Here is a 19,832-nt window from a genome sequence, read left to right on the forward strand (position 1 = left end):
GTGGAATCCAATGAGCCAGCTTGTACCTAAGTTACGGTCAGAGCGAAAAAAGATACGTCCATCACTGTCTCTCAAGTCCTTCACTGTAACGTTCCTCATCTACGAATCTTTCATCCTCGCTCAAATTAATGGGGTAATCGTCAATTTCTCGGTCCGAATCTCTCTCGCTCCATTGTAAACAATGGGGAATTGTGAGGAATACTAGCTCCTGTGACGTCACGCTACTTCCGGTACAGGCAAGGATTTTTTTTTATCAGCGAGCAAAAGTTGCGAACTTTATCGTCGATTTTCTCTACTAAATCCTTTCAGCAAAAATATGGCAATATCGCGAAATGATCAAGTATGACACATAGAATGGATCTGCTATTCCCGTTTAAATAAAAAAAAAATCATTTCGTAGGCCTTAAAAAATTGGCGTTTTCTCAACTTTTTTTTTTTTTTTACAGTGTACTACTAAAAGACAAGTTGTCTTGTATGTTCACTATTTAATTTAAGGACAAAATTGCAATAAGAAACATATGTTTATGGTACCCTAAAATGTTTTTTTGTTAAAATAAAGCTAATAATGAATTTTTTTGTGGTTCCCTTTACTTAGAAAAGTACCGAAAAGTACCAAAATATTTTTGGTACCGGTACTGGTACCAACATATTGGTATCGGGACAACACTAATACACATACATCGAGCACCCACTGGCAGAAATGTAGATCGGCGCCTATGGTTTCATTAACAGCTGTGGGTATTAAGGAAGTGTTACCCATTGTACTGCCTTCCAAAATAAATAGATTGCATACACATGAAGATGACACAAATAGGCATAAAACTGGTTTGCATGGGTTATTTTCTTTCTTTTAATCCTTTACAGCCTTTCCAATCTTTTTTTTTTCTTTCTTGCCGCTTGTTTTTTAAATGCCTGTTGTGCTTTGAGCCGATGAAACAGATGTCACCGTGCACAGCTGGAGCGTTCGAGAAAACGATCAGAGAAAGCACAGATAACCTCATGCCGTTTTGCAGCCTGGGCCCGTCTGGTCCGTAATCGACATATCCAAATAAGACCCCGCAATTTCACGTAGTGGCGAATAACGCAGCCAGTTCCCACAACGCAGTGTATTATGGCCCACCTGATATGTGGAAACTGGGGAAGCAGCGATGAAGGGCGTGATGGAGGTCTGTGCGATCATGCGGTTGGTGGCGATGCTGTAAGGCGAGGAGTAGAACCTGAGAAGGGTGAAAGAGGGAGGTCAAGAGTAGTGGATAAACAGAGAGGAAACTGTACTGCTTGACTACTTGGCCGTGTGAGGCAGTCTGTTATACACTGATAACAATTGTATTGTAAAACAGCCAAAAAAAAATGGTCACAACAAGACACGCTAACGATTTACAATGGAGATGAACAAGGGTCGGTATCAGTGCTGGTTTTGCAGAATAGGTATCATGCAATGGAAAAGACTTCAGCAAGATCACTTTTAAACCAAGACTGAGCTGTAACGGGTTGTTTATAAATTATATTATTTTTCTCTAGAGATGTCCGATAATGGCTTTTTTGCCGATATCCCGATATTGTCCAACTCTTAATTACAGATTCCGATATCAACCGATACCGATATATACAGTCGTGGAATTAACACATTATTATGCCTAATTTTGTTGCATTAAACAATGTAACAAGGTTTTCCAAAATAAATTAACTCAAGTTATGGAAAAAAATGCCAACATGGCACTGCCATATTTATTATTGAAGTCACAAAGTGCATTATTTTCTTTTAACATGCCTCAAAACAGCAACTTGGAATTTGGGACATGCTCTCCCTGAGAGAGCATGAGGAGTAGCGTCCCGGAAGAGTTAGTGCTGCAAGGGGTTCTGGGTATTTGTTCTGTTGTGTTTATGCTGTGTTAACGGTGCGGATGTTCTCCCGAAATGTGTTTGTCATTCTTGCTTGGTGTGGGTTCACAGTGTGGCGCATATTTGTAACAGTGTTACAGTTGTTTATACGGCCACCCTCAGTGTGACCTGTATGGCTGTTGACCAAGTATGCAGGGCATTCACTTGTGTGTTTGAAAAGCCGTAGATATTATGTGATTGGGCCGGCACGCAAAGGCAGTGCCTTTAAGGTTTATTGGCGCTCTGTACTTCTCCCTACGTCCATGTACACAGCGGCGTTTTAAAAAGTCATACATTTTACTTTTTGAAACCGATACCGATAATTTCCGATATTACATTTTAAAGCATTTATCGGCCGATATTATCGGACATCTCTATTTTTCTCCATAGTTCATTTTGACAAAGTGTTGGGTTTCCCATAAATCCTATATGTCAAAGTCAAGGCCCGCGAGGCCAGATCCGTTTTTTTTTTGCCTTTTGGTTCGGGACCCTTTGGGACTGTGCGAAAAGGGGTGGCACTTTCGTGACTTCTGCGGTGCTTTTTTGTGAACTTCTGGATCTGCCTCCTGGCCATGGAGACCAGCTGCTGGGTCTCTGCCACACCAGAGTCTGTTTGGAGAGACTGGAGGAGATGCGGATGAGGAGACATGGGCTGCGGAGCTAGCACTAAGCGCCTTGACAGACAACCTTCACAGTGTCTTGGCTGAATGAGCAGGTATCGGACACCTCGGTCTCCTTGGACGCATCCTCGCTCATCCATGCAGACTGGACACTGGCCGAGAGTTGATGGGCGGCCGAGGGTGGAGTCGGCTATCTTGGTTGCTTTGTTGGGTCTGCTCCTGTCTCTGGCCATGCTCCCCCCATCCCAGCAGACGAAGGTGTGGAACACTGCAGAGGCCACCACAGTGTATATGGTTTTTTGCTTATTTTTTTGTTGTTTTACTTTTGTGGCTGTGTAGAAGTGGCTGGTTGCATCAGCTCTGCTCTTTTAATGTCTTTAATGTCCTTTGTGTTCTTTGATGTTTCCCTCTTACACACATGTTTATGTGTGATATGGCTATGAGTTTTTTTCCCCTTGGCCTCAGTCTGGACCCTCTCCCCAGGGGCCCAGGCTTAGATTGAATTTTTTTTTCTCACTCCCCCTCTCCCCAGCATTTACCTGTTTTTCAACTTTTTTGTAAGTGGCGCCGAAAGTTGGCAGACCCGTCAGCGATCCTGTTCTGTCTCCCTGTAATGTTTGTCTGATCTTGAATAGGATTGTGCTGAAAATCTTAATGTCCCCTCGGGGATTATCAAAGTATTTCTGATTCTGATTCTGATTAAATTATGTATGGCCCCCGGGATGATATTTGATTAGTATTAGAACCGGCCCGCAGGCCACAGCCGCCTGCTGCTGTTTTGCACACACCAATACAGTGTTGGCGCTAGCAATTTTCATAAAAATGGGGTCCCACAGTATTTTTTCTTTAAATACGCATTGAGGCTATACAGCAGGACAATTCAACCACGGTCCATAAGAGGGCCGCAGTTTCAAGAGCCCAAGGGCTCAGGGGCCGGAATTGGAAAATGTTATGTTTCGTCAGAAAGTGCCTCCGGAGGTTATTTTTCTTCGATTAATCGCAAAAAAGCAGTGCTGGCGCTAGGAATTTTCAAAACGGGGACCCAGGGACCCCATCAAGTCATAAAAATGGGGTCCCACGGTACATTTTTGGGTCCCACTTTTTTGTAACCGTTTTGAAAACAAATGACAAATGTATGCATTATCCTGTTATATCTCACATTATACATTGTGTTTTGGAAAAAGGTTGTCATAAACGTTACTTAATTCATTAAAAAAAAAATACAAAAGAAAACACATATTCAGTTATAAACATTCAATCACTTTCTTCTTTCCTTCATGGATCTAAACTTTACCGCTGCCGGTATTTTTTTCTATATTTTTACTGTAATATTTTCCGCATGTGTTTATTCTATTTTTGGCCAAAGTAAGACAAAGAAAACAAACTGAAGTTGTCTTTATTTTTTTAGTTTAAAGGGCCATGATTTTAATAGTCCGGCCCGCGTGTGCACAGATTTTCCTCCATGCGGCCCCTTCAGCTAAAATTAGTTTGACACCTCTGCCATAAGTGATAGAGGGTCCCTGGTACAAAACTGCAGTACCTAACGGGTGAAGCTCAGCACAGTTATGTGCAGTCACTGATTGCCAGATAACCATTAACTGGCGATCGGAAGAAGAAAGTAATGGAAATACAATACTCCAAAAACAAGTATCGATAGATCACACAAACAAGGGGAATAAACTGAATGTTTGTTTATGGATAAATAAGTTACTACGTAGCAGTGTGTTGTGCAGCTTGAATGTTTGAATTAATATATACAGTTGTGGTCAAAAGTTTACATACACTTGTAAAGAACATAATGTCATGGCTGTCTTGAGTTTCCAATAATTTCTACAACTCTTAATTTTTTGTGATAGAGTGATTGGAGCACATACTTGTTGGTCACAAAAAACATTCATGAAGTTTGGTTCTTTTATGAATTTATTATGGGTCTACTGAAAATGTGACCAAATCTGCTGGGTCAAAAGTATACATACAGCAATGTTAATATTTGCTTACATGTCCCTTGGCAAGTTTCACTGCAATAAGGCGCTTTTGGTAGCCATCCACAAGCTTCTGGTTGAATTTTTTTACCACTTCTCTTGACAAAATTGGTGCAGTTCAGCTAAATTTGTTGGTTTTCTGACATGGACTTGTTTCTTCAGCATTGTCCACACGTTATCAATGAGGTTTAAGTCACGACTTTGGGAAGGCCTTAATTTTAGCCAGATTTAGCTATTCCTTTACCATTTTTGACATGTGTTTGGGGTCATTGTCCTGTTGGAACACCCAACTGCGCCCAAGACCCAACCTCCGGGCTGATGATTTTAGGTTGTCCTAAAGAATTTGGAGGTAATCCTCCTTTTTCATTGTCCCATTTATTCTCTGTAAAGCACCAGTTCCATTGGCAGCAAAACAGGCCCAGAGCATACGTCAAAAGTGGTAAAGGAATGGCTAAATGAGGCTAGAATTATGGTTTTAGTGTGGCCTTCTCAAAGTCCTGACTTAACGTGTGGACAATGCTGAAGAAACAAGTCCATGTCAGAAAACCAACAAATTTAGCTGAGTTGCACCAATTTTGTCAAGAGGAGTGGTCAAAAATTCAACCAGAAGCTTGTGGATGACTACCAAAAGCGCCTTATTGCAGTGAAACTTGCCAAGGGACATGTAAGCAAATATTAACATTGCTGTATGTATACTTTTGACCCAGCAGATTTGGTCACATTTTCAGTAGACCCATAATAAATTCATAAAAGAACCAAACTAGATTACTGTTTTTTGTGACCAACAAGTATGTGCTCCAATCACTTTATCACAATAAGAGTTGTAGAAATTATTGGAAACTCAAGACAGCCATGACATTATGTCCTTTACAAGTGTATGTAAACTTTTGACCACGACTGTACATACATAGTTTCTTGAAGTATTTGCAGTGGAAATAATGGGCGTTTCACCACATCCAACTGAGTTTTGTCATTGTATAAAGCTTACATTACACCATGTTGGCTGCCCGGATTAAGTAGCAGAGTTGTGTGTTGAGCTTGGAAAAAGTCCATGCATTTAAAAGAGGAGAAGTGTGACTTCAGCTTTGGAGAAGCGAGGTGGTCTGATACGCTGCTTTATCTAATTCCCAACAGTCTGAGGCTTTGTGATCTTGCAGTCCAACAACCTCTTGTCACCTGAGCCAAAGACCATATATAAGAAAGAAAGAGTTTGATTAGCATGGATTTGTGATCGCTATGCGAAGCGCTTTCTTTCCCAACCAAGTTCAACATTTCATTTACTTTTATAACTTATGACGGACTGGTGCAGAGTCCACATCACTGCAGACCCTGCACTGAGTCGCCCGTCAATCTCACAATGCATTCTTCCCTCCGTCGTGAACAAGACCCCAATGTACTTGAACTTCCCCACTTGGGGCAAGATCTCATCCTTGACCCGGAGACGGAACTCCACCCCTTTGCAGGCAATAACCATGGACTCGGACTTGGACCTGCTGATTCTCAAGAGTCACTTCTTCACACTCGGTTTCAAACCGATATAGTGAGAGCTGAAGATCACCGCCCGATGTAGCCAGCAGAACCACATTATTTGCAAAAAGAGACCCAATCCTGCAGCCACAAAACCGCCCCCCAATAACCCTACTGCACTGACAAATTATTGCAATTGCAATAAAAAAAAAAAGTATTTTCAACTCTTTTTTTAAAGGCAGAATTATTACATTATTGTTGTGGAAAAAACACATTGTCACGACTGGGTTCTTGGGTTTTGTTTCTCCAGAAGGCAACGGAAAGTTGGCGCGAGCCAGACGTGAGTTTGAATACATGATTTATTATTTTTTAACACTAATAAACTACAAACAAAAAGGAAGCAAACAAATGGCGCGCACAAAGGCGGAAATACAAACTTGACTAAGAAACAAAAGACATGCACGTGGGCACAAAAACTATGAACAATAAAACAAAAACACTAACTGTGGCATAAATGAACAAAACTTCCTTGGTAAAGAACTGTGACACGACATGAAGCAGAGTGACGGAATAGTGTGAGGACGCCAGGACGAACAACAGAAACAGACAGATTTAAATAGTGACGTGATCAGTGAAAACAGGTGCGTGACTCGAAACGTGAAACAGGTGCGTGACAAGACAGGTGAAAACTAATGGGTGACCATGGAAACGAACAAACAAGGACGTGCAACCAGGAACTAAAAAGAGTCCAAAAAACAAACACATGGCCAAAACAAAAACATGAACAGACATGACACACATTTTTGTTTTCTGACTTATAAATATTACAAGCTCTCAACCAGAGAGATAGCCCCCCTTCTGCATCAGGTTATTAGGAAACACAAAAAAAGGCAAGATAAAGTATTATTCATCTAATCTTGTCGTGCACATAACACCGACGTGCAACATGCAGTGGCATAAATGTGACCAAACAGCTTTTTTATGCACTCTTTGAATCAATCGGGGTGTGTTGGTACAGACATAAATATACACATACTGTACATATACAAGTACATATGCAAACATACACTCATGCATATAATCAGTTTCATCAAACATATATTAATGTCGTTCCCCTAGGGCAGGGGTGGGCAATTAATTTTTACCGGGGGCCGCATGAGCAACCCGAGCACTGCTGGAGGGCCACATCGACAATATTTCAATTAAATTTTGCTCAATATTATTTTTGATATATACCGTAAGATAAATAATAATAATAATAATAATAATAATAATACTTTCATTTAACCTAACTTAACTTTATACCAAAAGCACTGCTTTGGAAATCATTTGTACCCCTTTCAGAGATCACATTTAGTTCCTCTTAAACATCCTCATGTTGCACAATGAAATGTAAGCATAGGATGCAGTGTGCATTCCTGTAACTTTCTCTAGTAACAGCATTCCATGATTAATATAAATAAATTAACATTACAAATAAATGACAGTAAAATAAGCACACGTATGACTGAGGAGTCATAGTGTAACTTTGTGTCGTGTTTGAGTTGTCCAACTTTTTGTGTGGCCATAAACGCACCAGTGGTTTAGTGGTATGCGTGTTGGTGACAGATGCCAAGTTGGTTTTGGCCTGGTTTGTACGGCAGACAATGACTAGTTTTTCGAGATAGGAGTGTTTGCCTAATGTTTGGTGTGGTTATGGCCGAATATAAACAGTTTTGCTCAATAAAGTGATCGATATAATTCCTGTCCTCGAAGCATCTCGATAGACGTTACGATAATTGAACGGTGTTCAATTGAACGATGTTGACAAACACCGTTAGGGTTTTTGATTGATTGATTGAGACTTTTATTAGTAGGTTGCACAGTGAAGTACATATTCCGTACAATTGACCACTAAATGGTAACACCCGAATAAGTTTTTCAACTTGTTTAAGTCGGGGTCCACTTAAATTGATTCATGATACAGATATATACTATCATATATACTATCATCATAATACAGTCATCACACAAGATAATCACAATGAATTATTTACATTATTTACAATCAGGGGTGTGGGGGGGGGGTTAGGATATGGACATCAAGTAGTGGACATAGAGAGAGAGAGAGAGAGAGAGAGAGAGAGAGAGAGAGAGAGAGAGAGAGAGAGAGAGAGAGAGAGAGAGAGAGAGAGAGAGAGAGAGAGAGAGAGAGAGAGAGATCAGAAGGCATAAGAAAAAGTATCTGCATTTGATTGTTTGATTGTTTACATTTGATTGTTAGCAATCCGGGGAGGGTGTTAGTTTAGGGTTGTAGCTGCCTGGAGGTGAACTTTTATTGCGGTTTTGAAGGAGGATAGAGATGCCCTTTCTTTTATACCTGTTGGGAGCGCATTCCACATTGATGTGGCATAGAAAGAGAATGAGTTAAGACCTTTGTTAGTTCGGAATTTGGGTTTAACGTGGTTAGTGGAGCTCCCCCTGGTGTTGTGGTTATGGCGGTCATTTACGTTAAGGAAGTAGTTTGACATGTACTTCGGTATCAGGGAGGTGTAGCGGATTTTATAGACTAGGCTCAGTGCTAGTTGTTTAACTCTGTCCTCCACCTTGAGCCAGCCCACTTTAGAGAAGTGGGTAGGAGTGAGGTGGGATCTGGGGTGGAGGTCTAGCAGTAACCTGACTAGCTTGTTCTGAGATGTTTGGAGTTTAGATTTGAGGGTTTTGGAGGTGCTAGGGTACCAGGAGGTGCATGCGTAATTGAAAAAGGGTTGAACGAGAGTTCCCGCCAGAATCCTCAAGGTGCTTTTGTTGACCAGAGAGGAGATTCTGTAGAGAAATCTCGTTCGTTGGTTAACCGCTTGTTGTCACTGTCACTCAGAGTTGCATTGCAAAATTACACAGAATAAATGTTTATTTTGTTTAGAATTCAGATGGGATTTGATTTGGTGCGCGGCATATATTTGCTGTGCGCAGAGGACGCTTGAGCAGTGCGCAATTGCGCAGGCGCGCACCTTAGAGGGAACGTTGCTTGGCAGTCCATGACTTGTTGAAAACACGCCATTCGTCATCAACTTTTCTCTTTTTAGCGTCTCGGGTGTAAACCGTGCATCACTTGTCGCTGTGCACCTTCACTCACAGGTTACACCCGGACATACGCGCATAAATAACACTTTTCAAAATAAAAGCAGCACAGTTGTATTACGCGCACGACATAGATGTTTTTTCAACTTTAGTTTGTAATTTGTGATTGCAGCTGTTCACATTCACTCACAATCACGCACGCGCATACGTCCACACGGAAGTAATGCAAATAACGCTTTTCAAAACAAAAGCAGCACCGTTGTATTGCACACTCGACATAGATACTTTTTTAAATGTATTTTGTAATTTATGATTGGCCTCATGTGGGCCGGACAGGGACGCACAAAGGGCCGGTTGTGGCCCCCGGACAGAATGCCCAGGTCTGCCCTAGGGGAAACTGGGTAACACACGGCACACTGACAAAGCTTAACCTATTGTTACTATAACAATCTACAAGGTTAATACAGTTCACTTGTCTTTCTTCCCCTCCGTTTATCTGCTTTCTTTTGTTTTTCAAGTTATCATTACATACATGTATTGTTGCATTTGAAACAATTGTATTGTTGATAATAGAGGTAAATTATTATTATTATTCATTCTCAATAATGCTATTTCTATTGATATTTGTATTGCTCCATTTGTAGTGTATTAATGATCATTGTAATTTCTGTATTATTAATATTTATTTCAGTAACTGCTTCTTTGCTATCACTTTTACCATCATATTTGTACATATTCTATTATTATAAGTCAAATACAAATAGGGCAACAAGAGAAGTATCCCGCACTTCTCTTTTGTAAAGTAAATCTGTACAGCCGATATGGGCATCTACATCAACTATATGATTTGCCTGAGAAGCTGGACAGGACAAAACAAAAAAAATGGGCCAAAGGTTTGAGAACCGCTGATCTAGAGCAAAATTAATTGTTTTAGATTAAAATCATCACAGATCCCCTTTAAGCGATGTCAAAAGAAACTAAAAACATCCCAGGATAGGACTCAAGGCTTTTTTGTTGACTGATTATCGGTAAAGTTACAAGCAATGGATTGATAAATCGTCATATCCTAAAAAGGACAAGAAATGATCTCCCTGAATGTTATGAACTCCTGTTTTAATGCCAGTGTTATAGTGATTGCTGCACAAATAGGGTCGCAATAGCTCGGATTCCCAGCTCAACGTTCCATAGCTGAGACCAAATCAGTAGCGCTTCTAATTGGACCTCATCCTAATTTACACTCCTGCGCGCGTTCTGAGGTCAGAGAGCCAGCTCCAGCTCGTGGTGCCCAAGACGAGACTTAAAACCAGGGGAGACAGGGCCTTCTCTGTGGTCGGCCGTAAACTCTGGAATACTCTGCCCCTCCATGTTCGAACTGCTCCCACAGTGGAGTGCTTTAAGTCTCGTCTTAAAACCCACTTTTATTCTTCGGCTTTTAACACTACGTGAGTTGTGTGGTCCTCGGTGTTTTTAAAATTTAGATTTTTATTCATTGTTTTAATTGGTTTTACCCTTTAAAATCGTTGTTTTATCATATTTATTTTATATTGTTTTTATATTGGTTTTATATTTATTTTTTTATTCAGTCATTGGTGGAGCTAAGTATAATATTTGAATATTGTTTTTAATATTGTTGTGCAGCACTTTGGAAACATTTCTGTTGTTTAAATGTGCTATACAAATAAAGTGGATTGGATTGGATTAATGTTTGCAGCGCGCTCCATATTGCCTCGTTTGTTTCAAGATTACGCGGCAATCAAAATAAACCACCTGACTATTCTGACAACCTTTAAAACTGATCCAAAACCAAGCACAGTATGTCTGCAAGCAATGCACTTTGAAAAAAGTTGTAATGTAGGTAGATTATTATTTTTTTTAACCCTGTTTGCCTAATGGGTGTTGGCGGGACGGAGGTTCCTTCAGCATCTTTGGGACTGGACTATAATAGAACGTTTCTATTCATATAGTTCAAAGAGTCACAGGGGATAATCGTATTAGAGTTTGCTGTGAATGACTGAAGCCAGAGGCACAGAACATAGAGCTTCAGTTCTCTCCTTTCAGTTGTGAGTGCACTGGGAACCAATAAACCACGTCTTAAGATCATTTATTTCCCCAGGTCCATTAAATCTTGGCAGGGCGACACAAGACCTAAATGTACACACCACTTTAGTCACCCTCTGTCTTTTTCACTTGACCTCTTCACACGACGGCTGCTGTTACAAGTTCATATTAATTACAGTTATCAAACAGTGAATGGCATCAATGCATTCATCTTTGTGTGTGTCAGTAGTATTCATTCGTCTCCCATTTGGCGAGAGGTGAGTGTATTAAAAGATGCCAAGGTCAGACTCTTACCCATTCTGCATTGCAGCAGGATCATATGTCAACGCCATCCCAGTCTGAAAGAGAACAAACCGTAAAAGATTACTGACAAATTAAATGCAAATCAGATATTACAAGGCCTATTGATTGAGAGCGAGGAACTGAATGATTTGATCGTTGCTGCCTATTACTTTTTTTGGGGTATTATTTACAAAGTGTTTTTTGACACAACTCTACCATTTATATCGTCCAAAGAACGGTTTGTCAACCTGGGCAACAATTAATCATTATTGCACAAAGCAAGAAAGATGTTTGTGTATTCTTTTTTTTATTCTTTTTTAATTTTTTAAAATAATATTAATACAATATATTAAAAAATAAAAATGAATAAATAATTAAATATATTAAAAAAAAAAAAAAATTAAAAGAAGATCACAGACATGCTGACACACAAGGTCACTACCCCAACAACTGGCCGACTCGCAGCACCTCGGAATACCTTGCAGCACCAAGCTACCACAGTAGACGCAGGGACTAGACCTAGCAGGCCCCAACCAAGACGGGCACCCGGAAGGGATGGACGGTGGGACTCAGGAGCTCCAGACACGCAGTCCGGATGTTTGTGTATTCTAAACTAGTGAGCACATAGTCAATCAAAGTTGATTTATTTAGCCCTTAATCACAAGTGTCTCAAAGGGCTGCACAAGCCACAACGACATTCTCGGCTCAGATCCCAGTGGCAAGAAAACGTATCATTGGGTGATTACAACCCATTTCGAAATGCACTGAACTAACACCCTTAACCCGGGGACGGCGTGGCGCCGTTGGGAGAGTGGCAGTGCCAGCAACCTGAGGGTTCCTGGTTCGATCCCCGGCTTCTACCACCCTAGTCACGTCCGTTGTGTCCTTGAGCAAGACACTTCACCCTTGCTCGTGGTTAGTGCCTTGCATGGCAGCTCCCGCCATCAGTGTGTGAATGAATGGGTGAATGTGGAAATAGTGTCAAAGCGCTTTGAGTGCCTTGTAGGTAAGAAAAGCTCTATACAATAACCCATTTACCATTTAACCCAAACCTGCTCCTGATAAAGACCACCTGCCCACACAGATCTCAGTGCACTCAGCGCAAGTCCTGTAAAGGCACCGGAGGACACTGAAGTGGGGAATTCTTAATCATCCTTGAGACGCTGTTAACTTAATGTCATAATTCAGTCCCTGGAGGATTACAAAGGCTTTTTTGTGGTGGCCTTTTTTTTTTTTTTTTTGGTTGGGGGAAATCTACGGCAAGAGTTGCAATGGGTTGAGCCTCATTTTTTCCCCCGATAACATTGAATCAGTTTGTGATTTTATGGATTTGTTATCTACGTGTCCTTTGTCACCTTAACCCTGAAAAGCATAGTCTTTCAACAATTCTAACAAAACATGCTTTATTTGCACACTTTTCGGTTCAGAAAAAAAATATTGACGTTTCACTCGTTTGAGTACCACACAGAGTAACAAAAACCTAACTAGATGGCAGTAAAAGCTCATTCTTTAAACCCATATCAAAGTACTGCTTTGTAAAAACAAACATTGACTTGACTTGACTTTATTTATTCATGCTTGCAGTGGAGCCAAGGCCCCACTGAAAAAACAGCTGAACTTTACAATGAATATTAAACAAACAAAGATAAAAAAAATTAAAAGAACAGACAGTATTTTATATAAAAAAAACATTTTCATTTTCAGGGCAACCAGCATGGAAACTATTAGCATTCTGGTATATGACTGTATTACTTATTTAATTAGATAGTATTATTATACAGTTTAATTGCAGTATGCAGGGTAGAGTTTTTAAGTCTCTTTGTCTTGGCTTTGGGCTCGGGTTCAGCCAGCTTATGTTGGTTCCTCAATGTCCTGGCAGTGCGGCTGCCTCGTGTTGGAGGTAGCAGGTCATGCAGAGGGTGTTGCTCATCATGCATATCCCTGACCAGCTTCACTGCAGCCTCCTCTCTCCTGGTCTGGAGTGATGGTAGGGGTTGTGAGATGTTTCCAGCTCTCCTCGTAATGATTTTACAGGCACGTTTCTGGACTCTCTCTAGCTCTGCCTGTTGTTTTTTGGAGCAGCCCACTAAGAGCACTGAGCTATATTCCAGACACGGCCTGATGAGAGTGGTGTAGATGGTAACAAGGTCGTCTGCAGGTAGTCCATGTCTCGCCATGACGGTGAGGTAGTGCAGCCGCTTGGAGGCGGTTTTTATTGCCTTCTTCATGTGCACATCTCCAGTCAGGTTTTGATCGAGGTGGTAACCCAGGTACTTTGTTGTTTCCACGACAGGGACCTCCTGTCCCCCCAACATCAGTGCAGGAGGTTGTGATGGATTTCGGGCAAAACATATCCGGAGTTCTACCGACTTTTTCCCGTTGAGTATCATTTTCTTAATTGCTGCCCATTCATCCAGCCTTTGTGCCTCCTGGCACATCGTCGTGTCTGACATGATGTTGGATATGGGGATCACTCTCGATAGCCCGATGTCGTCTGCATATCCGACATCAAGGGTGTCCTCAAAAACAGCATCCTGGGTGGCCATGTAAAGGAGGAAGACATATGGGGAGACAACACCCCCTTGTGGCACCCCAGATGTAACTTCAATCCAGGGGCTGTGAGCTCCATTTGCCACCACTCTCTGTCTCCTTCCTGAGATGTAACTATGTAGCCAGGCTGTCAGATATGGGCACAGTCCTAGGTCCAGTATGTTTTGCATCAGGATCCCATGGTCAATTACATCAAAAGCTCTCGACATATCTGCCAACAGTACTCTCACCATCGTTGGTTTGGAATCAATTTCGGTAAGCTAGGTGTGCATTGCCCTGACTAGAGCCGTTGTAGTACTGTGCTTAGGCAGATATGCATATTGATTTTTACATACGTCAAGCACTGTTGGCATAAGCTTTTTCAACACAAAACGTTCTATTGTTTTCCCCACACAAGAAGTTAGTGAGATAGGACGCCAGTTTGAGATTGAGCCAGGGTCTTGGCCTTTGGGTATGGGACAGACATTTGACTCCTTCCATACATCGGGGACACACCCCTGTTGGAAAGACCAGTTGGCCAGATGTGTGATGACCGGTGCCAGGTCCTCTGCATGTTCTTTCAGCAGCCAGGTGGGAATGCCATCCGGCCCACTTGCTTTCTGGGGGTCCAGCCAAGTGAAGGCTAGCTTCATCTCACCTATGCTACAGATGTCACTTGGTGTAGCTCTTGGTAGGGGATAGACACAATAGGCCGTTGCTTTAGTCCACGACTCCGCAAAGAAGTTGTTCAGGGCTTCTGCAGTTTTGTCCTCTTCAACTTCTTGTATTTTGATTATTCCATCAGTTGATGATTTAGCGCGTCCTAGTCCTTTATTTATATAGTCCCACCACTCTTTGGGGTTCTTTTTCTTTAGGTTTTGCATTTCATTTTTATAATATCTAGTTTTTGCCTTGCGTATAAGTCTTTGGACGGAGTTTCTGATTTCTCTCCATTTTCCCACTTTACCCCATTTATTGTGGGCTTTTTGTCTTTTCTTTATAGCCTGTTTTATTTTCTCTGTCATCCATGGTTTGTCCGCATTTGTATTTTTTTTTAAACATCACTAAAGTATCCCCTATTGTTTGCTTTCTGCTCCGTTGTACACAAGTTGCAATCAATTTCTGTATTTGACAGGAACTGGAAGAGGGTTGAGACGGGTTGAGATATTGTTCCTGGACATCTGTTTAAAATATCAATCAATCAATCAATCAATGTTTATTTATATAGCCCTAAATCACAAGTGTCTCAAAGGGCTGTAATAACACATGTGTTCTAATTCGACAGTTCATTTACGTGTTAGTGCTCCGGGACCAATTGGATTGGTAAACAAGACGATGATTGGCCAAAATGTGTGAGGAAGTTGCTAGGATTTGGACAAAGTTGCGAGGCATGTTGGATGAATTTTCCGTGAATTTGAGCGATCGCAACATTGGAAATTCCTGCAAAGTCTGAATATCAAAATTGTCAAGTCATATTGCAAATGTAAGAATGTATGAAGAAAAGACCAGGATTTTACTTTAGGAAATCCAGTGAAAACCCGATTACTGTACATATAAACTGGGAGTGGTTCAGTCTGCAAGGATGTTATTTTGGGGACCAGAACCATAGAATCCAACCCCATATGGAACTATATATAGGCCTTATATTTTGGGAAGTAAAGCAATTGCGAGAGGTGGTTAATTAAGGGAATACATCAATATCAACCCATGTACTGTACAACTGCTTAAGGTGTGCCCCCCTGTGTTGCTTGACCCCCCCCAAAAATTGAGTCCTATTGTAACAGACTTTACTGTACAAGTATAATAAACACAATGAATACAAGTATATTGTGATGAAGGTATTGAATTTTCCAAAGCATTTTGTGGAAAGGTGTCATGGTGGCGCATGCTGGCTGGTGGCATGACCCCAGGATGTAGAAAAAGCAGGAGACGTGCAGGTGAAATAATAAACTAGCAAAGCCCAAAATGTAACCACTTGTTCCTGGAAGGTAGATGAAAACCCACAACTTTCTGAACTAGCTACAGAATAATTGAGGCTTGTAATTATCGAAACTATCCGTATCAGGCCAAAAAATGTATGACGTGTTCCTTATCACATTTCGGACATTTCCAGAAAGTTAGAAGACAATCTGCCTGTAACCTTTTGAGCTATCTATGATAAACGAAACAGGGTAAAACACCCTGTTCTGTTTCCACTATCTCTGCCTCTGCGTGGCCGCTAACATACACACACAGTAGTGTAAAGGTAAGGTCACATGGTGGAAATTATTCGGATTAGCCCGTAATATAATCAGTTGTTGCTTATCCCATTTCTGACATGTCCTTAAAATCCTTTCATGTAATCTCATGAAAATTCAACCATTATTAACAGACAGACAAAACCAACGATTGCACAACAATGTAATTATGAAAAAACTAGTAGTACAAGAGGTTAGTTTCAAAATATAAAGGAATTGGGCATTTTGTGATAAAAGCATGACATTTGGTACACTTATAGCCAAAGGCACTCTCAAAAGATTTGGATGTGGAGCCATCATTCATTTTCAACATGGCGCCCATGGCAGCCATTTTTCAAAATGTCCGCCAGCAACAACTGTTTTTTTTATGAATGATGGATTTAATATGATATTTCAGACTTATTTACCATTCATACTACTTGGTAAATGTCTTTTGGATAGTGGAACATTTTCATTGAAAATTCAAAAAAGTCACCAACTGGTTGGATATGGATGGTCTCTTATGTTTAATTATACATTTATCTTGATGCAGAATTTGAATTGGGAACTTTGGAATTTCTAAGAATCTTCTTTCTATCTCAAAATACTCATGTTAAGCAAGGGAAACCTAGGATCCATCACAGGGAAGACTAGTCACACTCGCCTTCACAGACACAAAGGGCTGTGCACTGTAAGTGGGATTTTTTGCACTTACACTGCCCAACACAACCCTTCTTTCATTTGCATGAGACAAGTTCATAACTTGACTGGCCTGCATCTGGTAGGCATGTCCAAAAGGGTTCATAGTCCCCCTCAGGTGACTTTGACCAGCCCCATTCACACAGTGAAGGTAGTTCTGGTGTTGACACCAGGACTGTACCCCACACATGCCCTCCTTGGTATACAGCTCTCTTAACATGCTCTTCTAGGGCAGCCTTGGTAGGGGGGATTGTTTGCACATTGTGCCTCTTTGCAAATAACTTCCTCCTTGCCGTATTGATTTCTGTACATGTGCTGGTTCGGTCATAGACTAAGATAACAAACCTCTCAATTGGGGCCATTACCTCCTGTGGTGTGTCATCTGGGGCTGAAGACACTTTCAACAGGGCATGTGTAAGTTCTGGAAGCACAGACCATACAGCCCATGCAGTCTTTTTCCCATGGCCAACAAAGCTTGACACAGTGTCACATCCCGTCAGTGCATGGAACACTGGTAGTGCACATGCTTTCTCGGGCCTGAGCCCTGCTGCAATTTCATGGGCTGCCAAATATCGAAAATTCTTACCAGTACCGAAAGCCAACCAAAGCTCATCCTCTGGTTGTAGAGTCTGAGCCACTGCCACAGCCAGCACCACAACATCAGTATCAACTGTTTGAATCATAATTTTGTGGTGGCCGTTTCTTGCTGCATGGGCTACGTGCAATAACATGTGACTATCCGCTTCCTCATGCGTGCAAGGAGCAATCGATGTCCTATCTGGGAGAGGTGGCTTGCTAAGGACTTCTATGTCACTTGTGATGACAAGCTGTTTATCCTCCTGCACAAACCATCTGAGCAGAGCCTCCGAGAGAAAGGCAAACAACTCAGTCTTATTGCTGTCAACTCTAAGAAAGTTTTGCCAGTTCCTGGGAATGGCTGCATCACCTACCACACGTCTCTGAATTCCAGTGCCACGCTTTGCTCTCGTAGCAGCTTTCAGAGAGTCAGACAAGTAGCGGTCCCACACCAGATCAAGCCGAGACACAGTTTCAAACTTTCTGGTCGGATATGGAATGAAGATCACATGGGCATAGTCATTGAAGGTTTTTACTGAACTTGGTTTCAGCATCTGGATGACGGCTGCCCCATCTACAATGGTGCAGGTAACCTTTGGACTGTCAGAGTATGCACTGTGAACTTGTTCCAGGCATGGAAGCAGATCACTCTTCACTCCCAGTCGGAGACCTCCCCCATCAGAAAGCGCTGGTGGACATGGTTGGTTCTCGTGTCGAAAGAACTCCACTAGGTTTTCATCTCGGGTCTGGCAAGCAATGAATAACCATGAAAAGAGCTCCATGTCCTGTTTGAGAGAGACCATTTTCTGTTTCGGTTTTGATACTCCCTCACGGTTGAAGTACCAAACACCAGAAGCTTATTTCTTGGTATGGTGTTGTCCACTGTCTTTGTTCTCTCAACAAGGCGTTCTTTGGTGAAAGCTTCAAATTGATGCTCTCCTATCTGCTTCACCTTTCTGACTACCTCAGCAGCTGAAGGTCCAGCAAGTTCCTTTGAGTGGAGAACAATCAGGTCCTTGCTTTCCTCTTCAAATGGATTTCCAAAGTGTTTCATTGCACTGACCAAATATTGTACATCTTTGATGAATGAGACCTGGACACTTGTTGTTTGGTCATGGTGACGTGTGTTATCTGATTTCTTGGAATCAATCTCAAACTCCTGTATGGATCGTGCAACTTCTGGTCCTGCTACCATCCATCGCAATAGTGCAGATGGGTTGTCAGTAAGGCCCACAGCACCACCATCTCCTTTAATGGAAGCATTCATCTGCTCATGGGCCTGGTCAATGGCCATAGAGGAGAACACATTTTTGTAATACTGGTTTGACACCGAGATCACCCATATCAGACAGTCATAAAAGTGATGGCTGCAATCTTGAAGATGTCAGCCATCTTGAATATTTTATGACACATTTAGATTATCCAAAAGACATTTACCAAGTACTATGTATGGTAAATAAGTCTGAAACATCATATTATATCCATCATTCATAAGCGAACAGTTGTTACTGACAGCCATTTTGAAAGATGGCTGCCATGGCCGCCATTTTGAAAATTCATGGTGGCTCCATATCCAAATCTTTTGAGAATGCCTTTGGCTATAAGTGTACCAAATTTCATGCTTTTATCACAAAATGCACAATCCTTCTGGTTACCAGCTGCACTAAAGGTAAAAAAGGCAAGGTGAAGAAGCACTTGAAAACATTTTGCATCAACATATACACATGCAAACAATACCGCGAACCTGCATCGCCCGTCAGACAGTAAACCCTTCTGATTGCCAATCTGGGACCAATAATAATAATACATTTTATCTATAAGGCGCCTTTCTGGGCACTCAAGGACACCGTACAAAATCAAAACAATAAAAATCTAATTGGATAAAAACAACAATAATAACAACAACAAAGATAGAGAAGAAAAGATGATTACAATGAATAAGCAGTCAGGAATAGGTGTGTTTTGAGTCTTGATTTGAAGAGGGATATTGAGTCTAGGTTACGAAGGTCTGAGCTTCCTGATTGCCAAACTAGACTCAGATCAGATTTGGGGTGGCTGAAAATGGAACCAACACAGAAAGTAGAAACAAGTATATAATAATAATAATGGATTAGATTTATACAGCCAAGTGAATTATAATTATATAGCACTTTTTCTCTAATGACTTTACATTGAGAAACCTGTTATCTACATTTAAGCAACATTTACACCAGTGTGGGTGGCACTGGGAGCAAGGTGGGTGAAGTGTCTTGCCCAAGGACACAAGGCAGTGACTTGGATGGCACGGAAGCTGGTGTATTCAAACTAGGAACCCGCACGTTTTTTGGCCGGCTGCTCTACCATCTGAGCCACGCCGCCCCATATAGCGTTTTTCTAGACACTCACAGTGCTTTAGAGAGAGAGAACTGTGAACCCATTAGACATATTGCTGTGCCTTACGTTTTATTACTGGTTGTGGCAAC

The 19,832-nt window shown here is 41.4% G+C and overlaps 1 protein-coding gene across 2 annotated transcripts in view; it reads right to left on the bottom strand.

Moving 5' to 3' along the window:
* rbms3 (RNA binding motif, single stranded interacting protein) overlaps nt 1–19,832 on the bottom strand; it is a 589,803-nt gene that overhangs the window by 146,425 nt on the left and 423,546 nt on the right. For both annotated transcript variants that reach the window (XM_062030027.1, XM_062030026.1), the window contains exons 7-8: nt 11,363–11,406; nt 1,121–1,217 (exon numbers count right to left, since the gene is read on the bottom strand). In XM_062030027.1, the coding sequence (XP_061886011.1) occupies nt 1,121–1,217; nt 11,363–11,406 (141 nt within the window). The remainder of the gene's footprint in view (nt 1–1,120; nt 1,218–11,362; nt 11,407–19,832) is intronic.

Source organism: Entelurus aequoreus, linkage group LG20 (assembly GCF_033978785.1).
Source record: "Entelurus aequoreus isolate RoL-2023_Sb linkage group LG20, RoL_Eaeq_v1.1, whole genome shotgun sequence".
Classification (NCBI taxonomy): domain Eukaryota; kingdom Metazoa; phylum Chordata; class Actinopteri; order Syngnathiformes; family Syngnathidae; genus Entelurus; species Entelurus aequoreus.